Below are 21,376 nucleotides of genomic sequence, written 5' to 3' on the forward strand. Positions count from 1 at the left end.
TATAGTGATTAAAAAGCCTGAAAATGGCAGGTCGCGAGCATTCGGTGCCTTTGCTAGGCGTGGTGCGCTCTGGAGGCAGTTTCTCTCGTCAGTGCGACCCAAAACAAGTTAATAGTTAGGGAAAAAGGAAACTTTTGGATACTTATACAAAATCTTGTATAAGTATTTCTTTAATAAACGACTGGACAGTGCCGGGCTAACGCAAGGTATGACAAGCCTGTATACGTAATTGGAGATTCTGCGTGTCTCAAATGTACAGAACGGAATTTAAAATCTTTGATCATGAGAAGATGGGCAAATACTGAGAGAAGAAGTATGCTAGAAACTGTCTTCCCCTTTTTCTTTTGATTTTTTATTTTTCTGCTTTAAGTCTCCCTTTTTCTCTTCTAACATTCCACCCGGACTTTGACCTTTTTGGGCAAAGTTAACTGTTTTCAATAAATTTACATGAATGGTTTTTCGGGAACAGTGATATGCCTAATTTAAGACCCGCACATCGGAATTTTGGAGGAGTGATATTGGATAATTGTTGGGTGAGATTCAAAGTCAAAATAAAATTTTTCCACACGGGATCCGAAGGTTTTAAGATCCAGGAAAGCCCTACTTAATGTACAGGAAAAATCAAGCTCTTAACTTAAAAGAGCGGAAGTGACCGTTTCAGTTCAGTTTTCACATCTTGTGAGAGGTCTGGTCGAACTCACATATACGTGGAAGGTTCACCAGTTTGCAACACATTAGCCATAAAAGATCGTTCTTAATAAGTCCCGCGATCGAAGGAAATAAGGGACTTGTCAGAAATTAGCAGGGGGGGAGGGGGGTGGAAACAGAGGGGGGGTCACAACTTTTTGAGCCTCAGAAAAGGGAGGGGTCATGAAAAATGGGCAGTTAAAAGGGGGAGGGTCATGCAAATATATGCCCGTGATCGTGTAGAGGTTCACCCACAGAAGAAAAAGGAAGTTCTTTATTTGGAAGAGGTGGATGATCATGATGAATGTGAGGTAGATGAAGGGGATGAGGCATTACCCACTTGTTCTAGTGATGAAGACTTTGTATTGGGAGAAATAGGAGAGTCGAGTGATCAGTCGGACTCTTAATGCTGTCATCGAAAATGTATGTATGTAGCATGACAAAGAACAGATTAGAAATATATTTTGAGTTTTCATAATACTGACGCACCCTAGTGTATTGCAAGAACTAGATTTTATCATTTATACAAGAGGGGGAGGGTCATGATATTTTAGGCCAAGCTCAAGGGGAGGGTTAGCAAATTTCACTCCCATTGCAGGGATGGGTCACCTAATTTCCGAACCCAAATTTAAAATTCCCAGCCCCCCCTCCCCCCTGCTAATTTCTGACAAGTCCCTAAATCGGACTCCTTAAGCCTTCCTTAAGTATAGTAAGTAGTAAGCATAGCACAAAATCACCAAACCGAGGTCGACCCCAGGGTTCGTGCCGCAGAGACAAATATACGTATGCATGGTTATTTTCTTGTTGAAAGCAGCCGTAAACAGACATTCGGTAATCTAAAACCTATGGAGTTCCTGACAGGAATATGCAACTTTTATCTGCTGCTACATATCCTTGTTCGGGAAGTATGTAAGTATCTTCAACTTGTGAAGCAAATACATGCACGTAATGTGAGACCCTATTCAGACGCCAAACTTTCGATTTACACAAATTCAAAATGTAAGCCTTCTGACTTAGAAGCGAAACTTAGGAAGCGTCCCCCAAGCGATTCTCATACATTTCTTTAATAACTGGATCAAATTATCTGGTAATTTGTGAATTTACTTTACTTCGACATATGAAAAGTTCAGTTTTAACTAGGCTTGGCCTGCTTCAGATTTCACTTCGTAGGAAGTGACAAAAACATTCTCAGATACTTGATCGTTATGTTTCACATTTTTTGCAAGAAACACTATCTTATCCCGTGGAGTTTTTCTCAAATATATCACGCGATAATTACAAATATGCGTGGTAAAGTAGGGAAATCGTTTTATTTTACTGTGGCAAAGTAGATGCGAAATAACAGTTAGTGTCTATTTATATCTTTTAACTCAACATATTATTCAAAATAAATGATTTGCCACAACACGAATTGTTGATTATCTCACATAATCAATTGAGGCCATTCACAGAAATCTATGTTCAAAACTGCCGTTCATTCGTGTGATCGTTGCGAAAGTAAACAGTTAGTTATCTCGTATGGTCAATCGATGCAGTTCATAGAAATCTATTGATAGTCACGAAACGTCTCACAAGAGTTTCAAACATCAATCGAGTTTTGACGCACTATTTCTTTTTAGTTAGTTTTGCTTTGCGCTTGGCTGATAGAGCTTCATCTATTGTAAAGTTTATTGGATGCATAAACGACACAATCCTTTTTTTGTAAAATGAATCAGACTTTCAAGACTATGACGTTCAGTACGCTCCAATCTTACGTGGTGTGACCAAATAGAATTCGTAGTTATTCCGTCCCGCATGACGGAAATACCATCGAAAATTCTTGGATTTTAAAGGCTAACGAGAGCATACTTTTATTTTCGTTGCTTGGAAAATACGGTAATAAATAGTCGCTTAGGGCTCTCAAGCTGCGTCCATGGTAAGCAAGTGCTTCGTACTTCAGTATCGAATGATCACTTACGGAATGAATGTCAGAAATGTCAACTAAAAAAAAAAAAAAACAAATAGTCTTCGTCACACCATTCAACGAAAGGTGTCACAAATCGACTTCTGCCCATTCCATCGAAAAACCACGTTTCCATCGGAATCTATTGGTGTGTATTGGAAATATATGGAGGAATGATGAATAAAGAGACGTAGATTCGAGCATGAAAATATATTGTAGAAACCTAGAAGTAATACCTGGATTTCATTTGTCGCTCAATCTAAAACACGAGGATATATCAACTGTTGATATTCTCTTGATGTAAAATAAATTCTATTTCAGCCTTGACATTGGTGTTGCTGACAGATTTTCAGGGCCGGATATTTAAGGGAGGTCTAACCAAAACCACGGTTTTACAGAGGCAGTGAGCCTTAGGCCTCCTCTAGCAATAAGAGGGTTGATTTCATCAAATGAATGTCCCTGCTCTGTTAGATTTCGGCCCTCTTGACTCTGTTCACAAAAATATATGTTTAGGTAAAAGGTTAAGCTAAATTGAAGATTGTTTAAAACATGGTTTTGTTAAACCACAGCTAAACTTTGTTTAAATAACCGACCCAAGGTGTTTAGAAATGATGATAAGCATCAAATTTTAACCTACAAGCAGTTTCCCTCAACCAATAACTGAAAAGATTAAATTCCATTTCCGAGAGTTTTGTGACTAAAACTTTCAATTTGGGAAGAATGTTCCTAATTCAACTGGGACACTTTGTTTGTATTAATGATTTCAAATGGCACTCCATTCATTAAATATTTTTATCATGTAGCTTTGGTTTGTGGCCAATATAATGGCACTCTGATTGGCTAAGAGCAAGATCAGAGCAAAGCATTATACAGCGGTAATGCCCAAGGGCCAATTATCGATTATGTAAATTAGGAAGAGCTATGCAGTGGCCATCTTCTGTTTCCTAAAATTTGAGCATATGAAAATGATGAGGCTCAATCAAGAGTGTGAGAGAGTAAATTTAATTACAGGTAATTATGAATTTTGAGGAACAGGGTAGATACAGTTTTTAATTTCCTTAGAGATTGTGTTGTTTGTGGACAAGGTGGACAAATGAGGATACATTCAATCTCACATCTAATACTTGCATTGGAAAGCTGTCATGGACAAGATAACACTTCAACAAGATTATTGCTTAATACATTTTGTGATTAAGTTTTTTTTTGACTTACCAGCTAGTAACCTTTGCCCTGTTGTATACGGAGCCCCAATCACTAGGTTTATCTTAAATGTATTGTCCAGCAGTTATTTGTTTGTTTTAGATTCAAGAGCATCTCACTAAGTCTTCTTCAAACTTGCAGTGAATTTACACCGAGTCTATTTTGTATTTGCCTTATGCAGCATGCCTTTAACAATAGTGATAAATTTAGCAACTGAGGAATAATTCGGTGAATAATTATATATTAGTTTATTTGAAAGTGTATGGCTAGTTTGATTTCAAAAGAGTCTTGCTCCAACATAAACCAAAACACAAGTGATTTATTCATGGTCAAAGTTATTATCATACAGAAATGTTAAGCAGTGAAAGCAATGGATCACTTGCCATCAGCTTTGGTGATCAGTGAACTGCTTACAACAAAATGCAATTTATTATTCATGCATGTACAACTGCTGCTTGGGAAACCAACTAAGTCAAACCATTTTATCAAACACTTAAAACAAGGACCATGCAGCTGTTACAATTGCTCTAATGATATTACTAATTAAGTTTGGAATCTGATTAAAGTAAATTCAGGATTACAAACCATTAAATGTTTGGATAATTCTTGTAGGCTATGAAGAAATTGATCATTATGCTACACTAGTGCAAGATTCATTCACGTCTGCTCTAACATATGTTATTTGCACTTCATTCAGCTAAAGGGACATTTTTTAGTCATCTGATGTTCATTTTGCACTATTCTTGCATAAATTGTTGAAATGTGGCACAGGGTACCCATTCAAGTCCAGCAATTCAATTTCATTCCAAGATGACTGACTTTCTTTTGTGGAATATTTTGATAAGTAAGCCTGCTTCATCTTCCCAATATACTTGTTGATAACAAAATTAAATGAGTAAAGTGTAGTAGCGGTAGCGGTAGCGGTAGCGGTAGCAGTAGTAGTAGTAGAGGGGACTTCTCTTGGTACAACTTTTAAAATACTGTGTTGAGGATGTTATTGAATTAACAGTGTCTTTATTGAAATAAAAAGCACTTGGAAAGTTGTAGAGAGTTCTCTGTTGTTAGGAGGTTAGAGTTGTTTTCACTTATGTAAGCAGCAACTCTTACAAATCTTTCAAGCTCTGTAAACTTCTCGAGTGCTTCTTATCTTCTTTTCTTTTTATCATGTCCAAGATCTTGTTAATAATTCTCTTTCTACCTGCTATAGAAATCTAAGATGCAATTTCTGAGAACTTTGAAATTGAAATTTTTCTTTATTCTCATCTCTTTTCTACTTAATTGATTTTGTTTTGATGCTGTAGGGAGAAATTCTGTCTTGGTCACTCATGGGAGTTAAAAGGTTAAAATAGAAGAATGCTTCAACTCTTAAAAATTGTCATCTCCATCTTAAAAAAAAAAAACTTGATTAAAATTCTCTACTTACCATGTTTTGAGATACGAGTTCCTAACTGGCACCATAGAATAAAGCACACTGGGAATTTCTCTTGATAGTCTTTTATCCTTTTACTGTCATTAAAACTTCTTTTTTCTTCCTTTGTATATTTCCAGACAGTCAAAGTTTCACAAATAAACCAAACAGTCCTGTGTATCAGTTAAAGGGTCAAGCTGCATCCTTGAAGTGGAATTTCAACAGAAATGGGAAAACAGTCAGTCAAATAATTTGGTATTACAATAATAATTGGGTTGCTACTAAACCATCAAGTGGACAAGCTATTGTTCTCAATTCACAATATCAGGTATCAGGGGATGCAACACTTAGAATATCCAACGTTCAGACAAAGGACAATGGTGATATTGATTGTCAAGTGTTTTTCACTTCTGGTGTCCCTCCTGTGATTAAGGATACTGCTAAACTAGTTGTTGTTGGTAAGTTCTTTAACTAAGTTAAATTACTATTAATATTGGTGGCACAAATATTTCTTAGTTTTGATGTTTTTTAACTAAAGCTGGTGACACCAGATATCAGCAATCCTACATGCCCATCATAGCAATCCACGGAAATTGCCATTGTTGTGTCAAGCACACCTGGTAATTTTTGCTGATCATTGCAATAAGAATATAAAAATTGTCAAGTGTGTCAAGGCTTATGGACAGATTTGAACCCCAGTATAAAAACTCTTCTATCTGGTAATTCAAAACTATTTTAGGATGCTGTAATAATCCCATGATTATCTGACCTTTGTATTGATAAAAATTCATTTTTTTTACACAGTGAGCCCGATAATTACACTCAAAACTACAACAGCTCCAACTTTGGATGAAGGTGCCACAAGAACATTGTTTTGTGTTGCTAGTGGCAACCCCAAACCCACTTACAGGTGGTATAAAGATGATGTAAAGATTCCGGAAGATCCAAATAACTCCAACTACACAATAACATCAGCCAGCAGGAATGATGCAGGGACGTACAGATGTGAAGCTGTTATTAATGTTCCAACTCTTGGCCCGTACAGTGACTCTTACACTGTTCAGGTTACAGTTAGATGTAAGTCAACTCCCTGGATAGTTTATTTTATACATTTTGTTTACTATTATGATACAATGTTAAATAGATGGTCAGTAACATGAAGGAAATGACCAGCTTACAAACTCGTCAAAATGGCCAACAAAGAAAGATATCTGATAAACTGCTAAGAAAAAGTTAGTAGTTTTGGGAAACTCACTTACAGTGCATTTTCATGTACATCCAGTCACAGCTGAGCACAACAGTTGATAGGTGATGCAATTACACAATCTGCCTCATGGCCTAAAAAAGAGAAGCAGTATGCAGTTCAAACATCACGATCCACGAGCATAGTGACCACATTGTGAGACAAACAATCACATGTGTACTTATCTTTTGAAAATGTACATGTATATCCAAGACTGAATGCAATAAATATTGGATGACATACATGTACAGTTGATATACATTATTTAGAGGGGATCAGGGACAAATTCTCAGATTGAAATGGCCAACAAAGACATGCATGAATAGTAACATGTAGAAGAGGTTTTGAACTTTCAGAAGTCTGTTTCTTGTGAGTCCAGGATTGAATTCAAGTTCACCTAATTTCTTTTTTTGGTGTGTTCTGTAATTTCAAAACAAACCACATTTTCACAATACTTCAGTTAAAAGTCAAAATGATGTGGTCTTTAGTTGAATTTTTATCTATGAGGACATTTTATGATACCTGTTATACAAAGAATGAATGTCATTGACAGTCAGTCCTGAACATTATCTCCCAGGACATCTGTTAAAACATTTTCTTCATGTTCATGGGATCATTTTGTCAATTGTTCTTGTAAAGGTAATTTTGAGAAAGATTGAAAATTGTTGTGACTATTCCTGTTTATGAACCCTTCAACTCCCAGATCAAATTTGTAATTCTCCTTACTGTCAACCATACAATTCTTATAATGTTAGTTCAGAGGATTTAGTATTGGATCAACTAATTATCTCCAAATTTATATTTTTCTTTATTCTCATGATTTATTTTGTTTATATTGTATTGATATTCTTAGGAGAAATTCTGTCTTGGTCACTCATTGGAGTTAAAGGGGTAAATAACTGAGATATTTTGCCTGCTGATTGATTGGGAAAAAAACTATTGATTACTGCACCATAGAAAATGGAAATGTTTTAACTTCATTTTGTAAAAGCAGTTTATCTAATTTTCTACTGATTTACTGGGTGTAATAACCCACTTGAGATGTTGGAAGAACACAAGAAAAGTTTGTAAGACTCTCACCTTTAGTTTGTGGTTGATAAACAATTCTCACGATTTTGTTACATTCTGCATGGGTTATTAGGCTGGGAAACCAATAGAAAGTCCAGTCTATAACAGAAGTATACATTAAGGGCTGTAAAGTGTACTGTAGCTTTATCATTTAATCCTTATGTAAGCCAATGATAAAGATTTCCCTTTAATGTTTTCATATTTTTATCTTACAGTCCGTCCTGCACACAAAACAAACAGTTTGAGCAGTAATCAAACTGTCGTAGAAGGTCGTACTACCACATTTCTGTGTATCACAGAAGCATTTCCCACTGCAACCACATACAAATGGTTTAAGGATGGCAATGAGATATCCAATTCACAAGATTTTGAAACTTTGAAAATTAGTGATACACAAAGCAGACTGACGATCAAGAATGCTAAGAAGGGAAGTGCTGGGCAATACTCGTGTGATGGTACAAATGAGGTTGGAACTGGAAATAGAAAATCTGCTTTCTTATTGGTCAACTGTAAGTTATGTTATTTGTTATGAACTGGACCATGTTGTAAATTTGTGAAATATGTTTGCTGATTTTGCTATCTTATGCAAGTCATGATACTGGTTTAATTAAAATTTGATGCCAATGGGTGCTCTAGAGTAGCAGGCAGAGAAGGTCTGGAGAGCCTCTTGTTGCCAAGGGGGTTTGGGCTCCTTAGGAAAATTTGGGGGTGAAGGCCCCTGCAGTTTCATTTTCTTGCATTTTTAGGTTTGATCCAATTTACCACTGACAGTGATTATATTTAGTGCCCTCCTTCCAATAAGCGTCCCCTCTGTACTAAGCCTAAATTTTTTTTTTGGCAATAAGTACCACTATTCTAATCAGTGCCCATTTTGAGTATAAAGCTTCCTCAATCCAGTGAGGACCTCCTTATGAAAACTCCCCTATTCCAATAAGTGCTAAGTGCCCCTATTCTGTTTCAATGACGGCAATGTTAAATTACATGTGAATTGAGATCAACCATGCTTCATTTTCCTTAAATTGCTTACGTAAAGTTTCATTACAAAAATATTAGTCATCTACTCAGTCTCTCAACTATTATGTCCATGTGAGTACACTGTTTTTCAAAGTAATGAGGCTGTCTCAAAATTTCTCAGAGATTGCATGGCTGGTTGTTCTGGCCGGGAAGGATCCAAGGAAACAAGTACATTTTTTTCTTGTGTTGTTGATCTCCCTGAAATCACAGTTTTGTTTGTTTTGGAAAGATAAATAGAAAGGTCAGGCCACAGAAATTTAGCCAGACTATTCTGGGTATAATGTGTAGCATTCTGTGATTATATCCATTGCCAAATGAACACCCCATGCACATTTCCCTGGCAATTGATCTTTGTCTCCAGTATAACTTATGAAGTGAGGCCATGATTTAATCTTGTGCAAAATTAATTTTTTTTTGCAATTGATCTCTTATGTTAAAGCTGTTGTTCGCGTAATTCCACAGCCAGAAATTTATGTAGCTTTGTATTTAAAGTTCTTTTAATTTTTTGTATTACAAATCTATGAAGTGAGGCCATGAATTTATCTTGTGTAAAATTAATTTAATTAACACATTTTGCCTGTCTTTATTTTACAGTGCCACCTTCATTCCAGAGTAATTTGCCAAACAAACAAACAAAAACTGAAAATGAAACGGTGAACTACGCATGCACAGTTCAAGCCAAACCTTATGCTCAAATTGTTTGGAAGCTGGGTGAAAAAAATCTGACTGGCACATCATACAATATTACAACTGAAGTTGCACCAGTTCAAAATTCTAAACTTTTGAGAACTCTTTCTTATCTGACTATTGATAAAGTAACCTGGCAGCAGAATGGGACTTTCTCTTGTGTGGCTTTCAACAGTGCTGGTCAGAGGAGGCAAACCACAGATCTTGAAGTGCGCTGTAAGTATTTGATCAAATGAATAGGGATTTTTGTTAGGATAGCAACCATCCTCTTTTTCTTGTAAGATCATGGAAAATGCTGAGTTTGGTCTTAATGCAATGCTATGTATGGCCTCAGAACCCAATTCCAACTCGGCAATATCTGCTACAGTTGTTGCAGACAAAGGTGGACAGGACACTGTCCTGTCTCTTCTCTCTGTTTTCTTGTGGTTTTTTTTGTTTTTTGTTTTTTTGTGTGTTTTTCAGTTTGCGCCTTATTCATATAATTGAGGGCAATTAGCACAGTAAAATCACTGTATGTGTACATTACATGGTAGTGTTAAATTAAAACTCTTATAGACCGGTTGCAAAATTGTTGATTCTTCAAGGGTTGTTAGGAAATGTTTTTTAATGTGATTGACTTGTGATCATGTTGATGTTCAACTGAGACACTGATACTGTACTTCATTTTCTTAAATTATTTAACAATACCTTTATTTAATTAACAGCTTTGCTATCACTCTGTGAATTATGCTTTTAGAAATCAGAGAATTTCCTAATTCTTTTTAATACTGTCAGTACATGCTCGCCCTTATAGAAGTGGGTGACATGTGCAATGGCCTTACAGTCAGCTCCCTGGAATCTGCCTCAAAAGCTCCTGGCTTGAGCCTGACGTGGGTCACTATGTTATGTTCTTAGACAGGACACTTTACTCTTGCAGATCCTCTTTCTACCCAAGAGTATAATGGGTATCAGTGAGAAGCCTGATGAAATGCAGGGGGGGATCTTGAGTTGGAATAGCATCTCAATTAGGGGGAGGGATAATTTTGTGAGCTGCGTCATCTTACAGAACTGGGAGAAGCTCTAATTAAACGGGCCACATGACTCAATCACATTCCAGGGTCTAACTTGTAGTGCTGGTATTGACAGAGTGCTAAATCCAAATTTTATGCCCCTGCTTTGTGTAGCTGTCTAATTTTCGTTTGAATTTGAAAGTGATTTGTGCTAGATCCACTTTGATTATTACTCATTGCCAATTTAATTTGGGTCACTGATCTATGAAATTAAGTAACCTTGGCATTTTTCTTTGTGTATCAGACTATTTCATCAATTTACTTTTGAGATAGAGTTTCAATGATGTTTTTTTAAATCTTCAGATCGACCAGTTGTTCAGTCTGATGCTGATCATCCGAAAAACCTCGCACTGTCTGAGGGACAAGAAGCAACCTTCTCTTGTAAAACCATCGGCAATCCGCCCACCCTTTCACAAAAGTGGCAGTTCAATGGAGTTGACATACCTGGAGAAAGTTGCAGTGCCTGCGTAACAACAACTTTCACAAAGGCTTCAGTGACTCAGGCTGATGCAGGATGGTATTCCTGTACTGGAACCAACTCTCTAGGAGAAGGACCTCCTGCCAGAGCACAATTACTTATTAAGCGTAAGTTACATTAATTTTTTTAGAGTGCTTTTCAATTGCGTGTTGCAAAACCTAAACCATTGTAATTTCAATGGCCAATCAGAAGAAAGGAAAATACCTTTCACCTTTTTACTCCCATGAGTGATCAAGACAGAATATCTCCTTACAATATCAATACAATATCAAGCAGACAAATGATGAGAATAGAGAAAATATCAATCAGGGGAGTTTTAGTTGATCTAATACCGAATTCTCTCAACTAAGATCATAAGAATTGCATAGCAGACAGTAAGGAGAATTGCTAATGAGAACTTTTAATAAGAGTTAAAGGGTTGAGAGCCATTGAGAACTCAAACTAAAATAACCAAACCGCCTAAAGCGCGGGAAAACGTGGGTGACCAATTCGTGATTGGTTTTGGTGTTGTATCTGATTGGTTCAGAGAGTGGCACGAGTTTTTTTGTACCAATCACAAAGCAAGTCAAAGCAAAACCAAAGTAATCTCTGATTTCTTTCGCACCTCGTGGAAAATTGTTTTAATAGCTTCATCACCTGCAGTAATTTTTATTTGTCACTTATCTCTCTTATTTTTTTGTTTTACAAAAGATCCACCAACAATCACCTTCTATCAAAGAGCATTCACAGTTAATGAAACAAACGATGTTACAATGACATGTCGTGCAAAGGGAGTGCCACAGCCAACAATCACTTGGAGAAAGATAGAAGATGAATTAAACTGCTTGGGTGAGCAGTGCATCATACGCAACATAAGTGGCAAGAATGATGGAACCTACAGATGTGTTGCTAGAAATGAACTTGGCGAGGATTGGAAAGAAATCACTCTTAATGTCCAGAGTAAGTTCTCGTGCACGTTAGATGTGTTAGTCGTGTTTCCATGTAGGACTTGGGTGTGTCTGATCTTTGGCAGTAGTGGATGTATCATTAAATCCAGTTAACAGTGTCTTGTGTTTGAAACTAGGGAATCCAATGTCAGTGAAATTATCAGCCGGCGGACAAGCTTTCGTCATTGGTTCTGCAGTAAGAGCCGGTTTTTTGCCTGCAAATAAGTTTGATGCTTTGGGCAACGCTAGCCGGCAACAGGCCTGCAAGTGGTCTGCCAGATTCCTTGCAGACCGCTGGCCTTCTTGCTTTGCTCAAGGCTTTTAACTTACTTTTGGTCAAGAAACGCGCGTGCAGGCTAAAAAATTTTATGTCCAAAAAAAACCCTGATTTCAAAGGTCGCATAGTTGCGAAAATTCATGGTGATCACTAGAAATCAGAGACAAATGAACATTCAGAAAAATGTTTCTCACAGTTTGGATAAACTGGAGTAATTGCTTTCCAACAGTACGTCCGATCATTTCCACATCCACCCCTACAAGCACTCAAATACCTGGTGCAGCAAGCGAGCAAGTCGATTTAACCTGTATCGTTAGCGGAAAACCTTCACCGTCATTGTCATGGAAACGTAAACTTAATGGACAAGATCTGAACTCATTGAACGATGAAAAAGTGAAAAGTATCATTAAGGAGAGAGACACCAGTGTATTGAAGGTTACAGTCAATGCAATAGGGGAACATTTCTATTGCGTCGCCGTAAATCTTCTGGGCAGTGACAACCAGCAATACACCATAAGGGAAAGAGGTAAGTAGGACCCTGGGGTTAACTTTTTTCTCAAATTGTCTGTGTGATCCTCAGATTGTAGTCTCACGAAGGAACAGAAAAATTGGCAACTATCATTCTTTGAGGTTTGCATAACATTTCATGGCGTTATACCAGGAAAACTATGAAGAAATTGGCCGAAGTATACAAAATGTCTGTGTTAACAAATGTGAATCCCACCTTCAGATCATCACCAGCAAGTATTAAAAAAAAAAAAGAAATACATATCGTTACATGACCGCTGAACACAGGATTCAAGGATCCTTAGAGATCTTCGTCTGTAAGAGTCTTTGGCAGGTGTTTAACTGAGGACCCTTCTGTAAACCACTTCGTGACGTTGGCATCCTCTGTAAAGATTACTACTACTTAAAGATCCTGGGAGGTTTTCCATTAGTGTGATCATGCAGCACTTAGAAGAGACCAATCCAGCGCCACCCCAGCTCATCCATCGCTAGGGAAAAATTATTTAAAATGTAAACTAAGTGGGACTATCTTAAATAGATTTTCACCACCCTAAACTGAAACTGAGTCACTTTCTTGGCAGGGGTTCCAGATAAACCAATTAATGTAGACGTGAAGTCGTTTCGAGACCAAAATTCGAAAACTGTAAGTGTCATTGTAAGCTGGACACCTGGATACAGTGGAGGATATGATCAAGAGTTCACAATCCATTATCGCGTCAAACAAAGCAACCGAGACTTTGTGGAACAGTTTGTTGGTCACCCAGATATTAACATGCACACTATACACGGACTTTACCCGGAAACAGTGTATGAATTCTCCGTTCAAGCTTCCAATAATATTGGCCAAAGCCAACTGTCAGACCCAAAGGAGTATAAAACACCGGGTAACAATAACTATATATAAACAAAGTAAATCATAGAATGTTTGGGAATGTTATGAAATATTACGTGATGGCAATGACAATTGTTCTTATGGTTTTTTGTTTGCTCGTTTTTAGAGTCCCAGATACCTCCGGACAGAGGAACTGGTATGTTTAGAAAATATTTCAGTATTAGCGATTGAAATCTGTCAATTTGTACGTCTAACGGTTAAAAATTGGGTCGTTTTACGGCTAACTGTTAACGCCATTGACACCCTCCTAGTAGGTATACCAGGTTTACAGGTGTACTTGGAATAAACTACAGCTAGCAGGACAACTTGGCATGCATGCAGACTGTTTACGCCTTCATAGCTCGTAGTAGAATTTTCCTTAGGTGCAGCGTGGAGGGGGGGGGGGTACCGCTATACGTAAGCTAAACTGTCCTTCTTCCGTCCTTTCTTTCAGTGAAAGCTTTCAGAGCATCGGACGACGCCTCTATCATACTGGTGGAATGGACGATAGCAGATGACAAAGTAACAACTGCGACTGTTGAGATTCAGCAGGGAGGAGAGGGCTCTTGGGAGCTTGTCGAGGGAGCCTCTCAGCTGAAAAGACCTGTATCAGAGTTTAAAGTGAGCGATCTGAAAGCTGACAGCTCATATAGATTTAGAGTGGATATGAGACGACCAGGAGAGTCTGCTCCGGCTTATGTTTATAGTGATACAGGTACGTGGTACAATTTGATTAGCGTGCAAGCAGGTCCTAATTATGAGAGCTTCAGAACGCGCGTTTCTCCGCCCTTGGGAAGATTGGAAACGTGTCGGGGAGAGGTAATACCAGCACTGACTAGCAGGCTTCTTTTCAGTCATGCTTGCCCGTAAGTCACAAGGTTTGTATGGGTTCTGGAAAACCTGGATAGTCATGTAATTTGAGTTTGTCATTTTCCAGGACTGGAAAGTCATTGAAAAAAATTACAGATCCTTGGAAGTTCTAGAAAGTTCCGGAAAGTCCTGGAAATCTGCCCAACTCAAGCGATAAAGTTTTCAGAGTTCACTTTGTAGGAAATATCTGTAGACCGTAAGGAGAATTTTATGCGTTTGTCAATGTTTTTTAGTTCCGGCTGGCCCTATTCCAGGAGCAGGAAGTGATGGTGAACCGTTAAAAGGCTGGATGATTGCTGTCATTGTTTCACTTACTGGTCTTATTCTCCTGGGCATTCTCGTCCTGGTATTCTATTTCTTTAAGCTTCGAAAGAACGAACATAGAGGTAAGTATAAGACCGTGCAAGCAGTGGTTATAAAAAAATTGGATACAATTGGGTATTTTTGAATGGTAGGCGGGTAGTCGTGAACGCCTAGTGGGCTTTCTCTTCCGAGGGAGGTCTGGGCTTTCTAGGGAAATTTTGAAGGTTAAGACTGTTTCAGTTCTTTGTATTTTCCTGAATTTTAAGGTTTATTCCAATTTGTGTTACTTCGTATTTCGTAGAAGTCAGCCAATTTGACGAGAATTTACAATTACCCCTAAGCTCACAGTAGAATGACGCTTATGAAAAGGCTACGAGCGGGTAGCTAGTGAATACATTTACCCGCTACCCAGCTGTTATCATTAACAAGCTTTATGTACGATGATTTGTCATTAGTATTAGAGCAACATTTTGCCTTGCCTTGCTATTCTTCATGCTGATTAATGGCTTGTACATAGTTTCAAACATTTACGTACTGAGACTTTATGAGGGCTTTTCAGATATCATCAATTTAAATTTGTTTCGTTAGATCGCACTTCCTCGTTGTGTTTCTCCCTGTGCCTTCATTTCTTTTGTTTATTTATTTTGCATCTCACTGACTTCCTTTTTTTTTTCCTCAAGGGACAGCAGGAAAGGAAAGGTAAGCCCGTTAGGAAGGTTTATGACTATATCCTCATCGTGAGGCAGTGGAGACGTTTAAAAGCATTTGCCAATTGAACTAAAATTAAACCATATGAACCACGTAACCATATAACAAATCCTTATATGCTTATTAGTTACGTTTACATACGAGTTAGGGGTCTTTCCCCGTACTAAGGATCATATTCAGCAGACTGCTTCCTATTACTACTTTATTGATCACAAGTTGTAAAGAACGCAACCGTTAAGCATGATTCTTTAGATCAGTTCTACTCAAACCAAATAATATGTAGTTGATTAGTATAATTTTTTGATCTAATCTGTATTATTGTTTTAGCATGTATAAAGAATCAACTAAACAAAGAGGAGTGAAAGTGAGTACATGTTCCATTTTTGGTTAATAAATTGCCTGCATATTTCAGTTTAAAAATCCTTTGCTCGACTTGTTGCTTACTTTTAAAATAAATATATCATTGTATGCACCACTGTTCGTGGAAGATAGTTCATTTAAAAGTTTATCATGGGAGACAGGTTATCTTTAAAGTTCGAAAGTAAAGTCAATTTTGTTTCCAAGATGGAACTTGAAATAGATGAACCTCGCGAAATGCATTATATGGAATTGGATGACAGAACTCGTTCATCATTCATGATGGATGCCACACGACAGAACAGTCCACACAGCACTGAACAGTACAGCGAGTACGCATCTCTTGATCCATCATCACGCTCCTGGGAGATTCCGAGAGAACGCGTGACTATCGAAAAGATCGTTGGAAAAGGTGCTTTCGGTCAGGTTGCCAAGGCAACAGTCATAGGTCTACACGGAGGATCTGAGAAGACAGTGGTGGCAGTTAAAATGTTGAAAGGTGTCAAGTTCTACTTCTTGCTTGAATTTGTCGAATCTCTTTGTTTAAAATTGTATGCCTCTGCATAATATTTTTCTGTATGTGTATGGGAATCATGGCCAATATTCAGCTACGTTCTTAGCTTGAGGCCAGAAGCACTATAGAATACATTTGTGTTCGTTCTTGTTTTTTTAAGAGTTCAAATGTCTTAATGTGAAATCTCACTCCCAATCAATGGGTTGCCAGTAATCGGATCCTTGTGTTTGCGCAAAGACATCTGGGATCGCCTCGGGGAAAACATTACAACTCGCTAGAAAGAAATGTATGGTGAAAGGTTGTTTCGACGTCCAAAAAACATTTTGGTGAGAGATCATCGCTTCTTTGTCGCTGTTATATCATAAGTAGGTGTGCGTAATTTTGATACAAGGTAGCTCAAGGTTTTGTTTGAACAACCGTGAAATATGTAGTAAAATCTAGCGATTACCTTTTCTCTATGCGCAAGGGTTTAGTGAAATTGACATCGCGTAATGATCGCGAACTTTAGAAATATCAGCTATAAATCGCCAAGAAATGACTAACTAAGCCTTGTCAGTTTTATTTACTTGTGTTAAGTCTAAGTCTAGCTTTTTTATAGGCTTGGTTAAACAAAAAAACGTTACAAACAGCTACCTCGAAGCAGCAGGAGATTGAAATTGTGTGCTTGAGCATTAAATATTATGGTGATATATGAAGTGATTAAACACCTACATTCCCTCTTTGTTGTGATCAATGAGAACGAACCATCGTTGATAATCGACTTAAAACTGAATCCCTTCTTATGCAACGATGAGTAGATCTAAATGGGTCCTTGAGGGGCAATGCACAACTGAATAAATAAACGTCCACATTTTCTGCCGGAGCTCCCGTGACCTTGCTTTTCATGACCGGCAAGATCCTTCATGGAGTTCGAGGAGAAAAGTGGCAGCTCGAAAAACTTTGGATTTTTCTCGACAAATTATCTCTTGGCCGAGGGATTTCCTTTTGTTTTTCATTGCTTATTTCATCCTCCCAAAGAGCAACAACTCGGTAAAACAATTTCCATCTCCGCTGACGACGACTCCTCTCCTTTGAGGAGGTATATTTTGAGACATCGTAATCTGTTTATTTGATACGTTAACAAGTATGAAAACAGGCTGTACATACAATAATACAACTGAAAAGACTTAAGTGGGTTATATCCGTCCGATTTGAGTTTAATTTTGTATCATGTCGAGACCATAACGCGATGACGATTCCACAATTATATTACAGATCGTACGCAAGGAGAGCAGTTAATCGGTATACTTTAGAACATATTTAGTGGTAATGCTGACAAAAATTGCTCTTCCCCCGTATCAACATTATCTTAATCCATTTATGATAAAACTGCAGCGAAAAAGCGTTAATCTCTCTCAAAATCGTTTAGCCGGCAAGTCATTCAATCATGGTTAAATTCCATAGCTCCTCCGCATATATCACCGTTTGCGAAATAATCAACTGTTATCTTTTATAAATTTCCGAAAAAAAATGGTTTGAAACTTAACAATCTTTCAGACGAAGCTACTGATTCAGAGAAGAAGGATTTGCTGTCTGAACTAGAGTTGATGAAACAACTCAAACCTCATCCGTACGTCGTCACACTTCTGGGGTGCGTCACGAAATCAGGTAAATTGAGAGTAGTTTAACATTTGGTTGGTTTGGATAGTTGTAAGAGTTTCTCACGTGCATATCAAGAGTATTTCTCTGTATCGACCTTTTTTTTCTCAAATTATGATAAACTTAGAATTATTATTCTTGAAAAGCGACATTAAAGTTGAAAATGGAAGGAGATTAACAAGTTGCTTTCAACATATTTTTCTCTTCTGAGGACCGTTGTTGGTGTTAATTGAATACGCTCCCTTTGGCAATCTGCTCGGTTACTTGAGGAGGAGCCGTGGATTGAATGACACTTATTACAAAGACCCGGATATCAAACCACAGGCAAATCTGATGTCTGAACAGCTGATGAAGTTTGCTTGGCAAATCGCTGATGGAATGAGTTACTTGTCATCGAAATCTGTAAGTAACCAACTCATTGCTAAATTTTTCATGGTGTCACAATCGGCAAAGGCCTCCACTTTCCGATTATTCATTTCAGCTGGCTTTCATTCGGGCTCTCGATTTGCATATTTTGTTTACATCCCTTCTTGCACTGGGGAGGGGATGGTAATATTTTTGGCAAATTTCGTCAAACGTTGGGAATAAGAGTCTTTCTCATACGGCCCACAATAGAATAGCCGCGAGAGAACCCGAGCTGGAGAAATCGAAGTAAATATTTTCATTACTCCCTAGCTTGCTTTGCCCACTTTTCCTGGTTTTTCCCGTTAATTTTTGGATTTTGCTTAATCCACTGTAAATTCGTTTGCCTCACTATAGCTTATTACCTGCTCAACGATAAGGCGCAGTTTGCTTGGAGGACTGCGGTAACGCAGAGGCAGGCAGTTCAGTAAAGCAAACACCGTCAGTTTTGTGTTGTGTTTAAAGGCTTGCGCTCGCCTATCCCAACAAAAACTGTGGGAACTTTTGTTATTTTTATAGTATGTACTTTATAGGTTTTATGGTGCTATATCACTGGATCCATCTTGCTATGAAGTTGATATTTTTTAATTAGTCCACGCTAATCGTCTATGCGGGTCGAAGTCATATAGACATGGTTTCTTCCTAGATTATTCACCGAGACCTTGCGGCCCGAAATGTGTTGATGGGTGAAAAAGAAACGTGTAAATTGACAGGCTTAGGTATGGCCAGAGATGTGCAACAGGAAAGGATTTACGAAAGAAAAACAAAGGTACTAAACCATTCTCCTTGACAATGCAAAGTGATGAAGAAGGCTGTGCAGATATTACTTTATAGATTCCCAAAGGTGAATAACTTGGTTATCCAATTGCTCTGCTATTCTAATTTAGGACTGTCTTGTAAACTTAGATATCAGAATCGAAGTTAATGTCCTAATTTTTAATGTTGCAACATAACTAAAAGCCTTTTATTCAGGTTTTAAGCCAGTTCGTTGTGACGTTAATTTAGGGGCCTCTTCCAGTAAAATGGACTGCCATTGAAGCTCTTTTGTATGGAAAATATACTACGAAAAGTGATGTGTGAGTATACGCTTGAGTTATTTAGACCTAATGAAGACTTCTCAGGGTGAACTGTATTCCTTTGGCGGGAGTAAATTTATGAATGCGAGTAGTGGGGAGGGGTGGTCAGTGACGTTGAACCAAAGTCATCTTATGGGGGAGAGTAATCACGTGAGACCACGAGGATCTAGTTTGTCCTTACTTCCTGCATCATCCATGCTGTGAATTTTGTAATACTTGTAAATAGTTCGCTAGGCCGAAATTTTCAAAGATTTTCCATTGAAAGCCTTAAATATCAAAATTTTGCGATTTTTCTGAACAGGTGGAGCTATGGGGTTCTTCTCTATGAGATTTTTACAATAGGTGAGTCATCTGGGTGGTCAAAGACCAAGTCATTAATGAAGCCGCCAAGTTTCATTTTAAAGCTGCGTTAACTCTTGGAATAACAATGGCTGGCATTTCATGTGCAATTTTTTAAGGTTTGGGTGAGTTTGCCTGAAGTTCTTACCTTAAGGAAATTAAAGCAAAGAATATTTACATACTTCTATGTTGTGACCAGTCTGTAGCTTGTACGGGTTGGTCGTTTCCATGAAATAAAAAAAATAATAAACAGTTCAGTATGATTATGGATGTGGTGTGTATGGCTCTATTTCAACCAAGAAAGATCCAAAAAGGAATACGCTTGGGTATGTGTTAGTTTGCTTTTAGTAACAGCAAACGGTCTCTTTCAGGTGGTACACCGTATCCAAAGGTGGATGGCACGAAAATTATCAAGTCACTACAAGAGGGATACAGAATGCCTAAACCACAGCACGTGGATGATGATTTGTATGAGACTCTTATATTGCTGTGATTTCATGACGCCAGTTATGTTGTGGTGTTCTGCTGCGCGCATGATCTCGTTTTTGATTTTGAACCTATTTTATTTCTGCAAGCACCTCTGAGATTCAACTATAAAAAATAAACTTGAAAAGTGTACAGAATATTCCTTTACTTGAATATTGCACAGATTTTTCTTCCTCCTGTCGGTACATTTTAGAATGCGCTTTACAGATTAAAGTCTACTCAAACTGAAGACTTTCAGAGTCAGTTCTCCCTATACCAAGATATCAATGAGATATACGAGACTGATTGCATTCATTGCATTCATGATTGCACTCTCGATGATTTAGATTCGCAATTATGACAAAGTGCTGGGAGGACGATCCCGAAAAGAGACCAACTTTCCAAAGTTTGAAGAACGAACTCAAAGAAATGGAAAACCAACGCAAGGTATGATAGTGAAATCTACATTAGAACTACTTTATTTCAATGTTGGAAGCTTTGCCCTGGGGATCAGGTTTTTGGGGCCAGGTCAAAGAATGTAACATTTGAACAGATGCATATCATATAAGTATCAAGATCAATCTTCCAGATTTTTTTTATACTCTGGCAATGCCTTAAACTGATCTCAATCCTGTACCTTTGGAGAGGCGGCTAACTCGCCATGTCATCTCTAGTAAATTGTGCATGTTAAAGCGAGAGGGCAAAGTTGAAATGTGTTGAACAAAGAACCACGCTGCACCCATGAAGACGGAAATCAATCTAGTATTATTTGATCTAAACATCCACAATTTTCGCCGTTTGCTGATTGAAAATTGGTGTTTGTTCGTAGTTTTAGAGTATTTTTAGTTTGAATTAGATATCGGCTGTTATTGTACTTTACAGAGGCTGCTGAACTTGGAAACTTACGACAACCGACTCTACGAAAGCGTCAAGGATTTAGAAGCATAGTCGAGCAGGATATAGAACTTCTCCTAAAATGAAAAATTAACCAGATCTTGCAGCCTTGCGTCCTACAGAGGCCTTGGAGAGATATTGCTGCAGAGGACTTCAATTACATTTTTAGCGAAGACGTGGAATTAAATAGAATTAATTAGTTAGGCAGAATTTCTTAATGTGCAATGGTAAAAGAAACTTCCGTTATGAAAAAAAAAACCAATAATAAAAGATAAATTGTGTCTAATCTTTATGTTAATTTTTTTTTAATTCCTCTTCTTTAGACCTCTCGAAGGTAATCTGATTAGGAGAATTACTAATGATAGGGGAGTCTTAAGCTGACTCGCTAGGATTGCGTTGTGCATCCCTATTGCACGCAGATAATTGAATGCACAATAAATTAAAATGGGAGCT

The 21,376-nt window shown here is 37.8% G+C and overlaps 1 protein-coding gene across 3 annotated transcripts; it reads left to right on the top strand.

Moving 5' to 3' along the window:
- Window positions 1–1,444: 1,444 nt before the first annotated feature.
- Window positions 1,445–21,292, top strand: LOC131778484 (uncharacterized). Of its 3 annotated transcripts, XM_066169132.1 has the most exons (24): window positions 1,445–1,596; window positions 3,692–4,673; window positions 5,378–5,695; window positions 6,042–6,314; window positions 7,764–8,057; window positions 9,157–9,465; window positions 10,602–10,883; window positions 11,467–11,715; window positions 12,209–12,505; window positions 13,068–13,370; window positions 13,485–13,514; window positions 13,812–14,072; window positions 14,461–14,613; window positions 15,211–15,229; window positions 15,566–15,602; window positions 15,803–16,094; window positions 17,646–17,756; window positions 17,959–18,149; window positions 18,796–18,918; window positions 19,155–19,225; window positions 19,527–19,567; window positions 19,936–20,032; window positions 20,377–20,476; window positions 20,912–21,292. In XM_066169132.1, the coding sequence occupies exons 2-24, from the start codon at window positions 4,640–4,642 to the stop codon at window positions 20,975–20,977; spliced, it is 3,951 nt and encodes a 1,316-aa protein (XP_066025229.1). In that variant the 5' UTR covers window positions 1,445–1,596; window positions 3,692–4,639; the 3' UTR covers window positions 20,978–21,292. The 3 variants fall into 3 exon arrangements, 2 of the variants coding, with proteins under 2 accessions (XP_066025229.1, XP_066025228.1); XM_066169131.1 differs by lacking the exon at window positions 3,692–4,673; XR_010718040.1 differs by lacking the exons at window positions 3,692–4,673; window positions 20,377–20,476; window positions 20,912–21,292 and having other exon boundaries at window positions 19,130–19,225.
- Window positions 21,293–21,376: the final 84 nt, after the last annotated feature.

Source organism: Pocillopora verrucosa, chromosome 6, assembly GCF_036669915.1.
Source record: "Pocillopora verrucosa isolate sample1 chromosome 6, ASM3666991v2, whole genome shotgun sequence".
Taxonomy (NCBI): domain Eukaryota; kingdom Metazoa; phylum Cnidaria; class Anthozoa; order Scleractinia; family Pocilloporidae; genus Pocillopora; species Pocillopora verrucosa.

Coding starts and splice junctions, on each gene's coding strand:
- LOC131778484 (XM_066169131.1), top strand. CDS start 1,473: ATGCATGGTTATTTTCTTGTTGAAAGCAGCCGTAAACAGACATTCGGT. Junction 6,315..7,763: donor TGTTCAGGTTACAGTTAGAT/GTAAGTCAACTC, acceptor TTTATCTTACAG/TCCGTCCTGCACACAAAACA. Junction 19,568..19,935: donor CTATGAGATTTTTACAATAG/GTGAGTCATCTG, acceptor GGTCTCTTTCAG/GTGGTACACCGTATCCAAAG.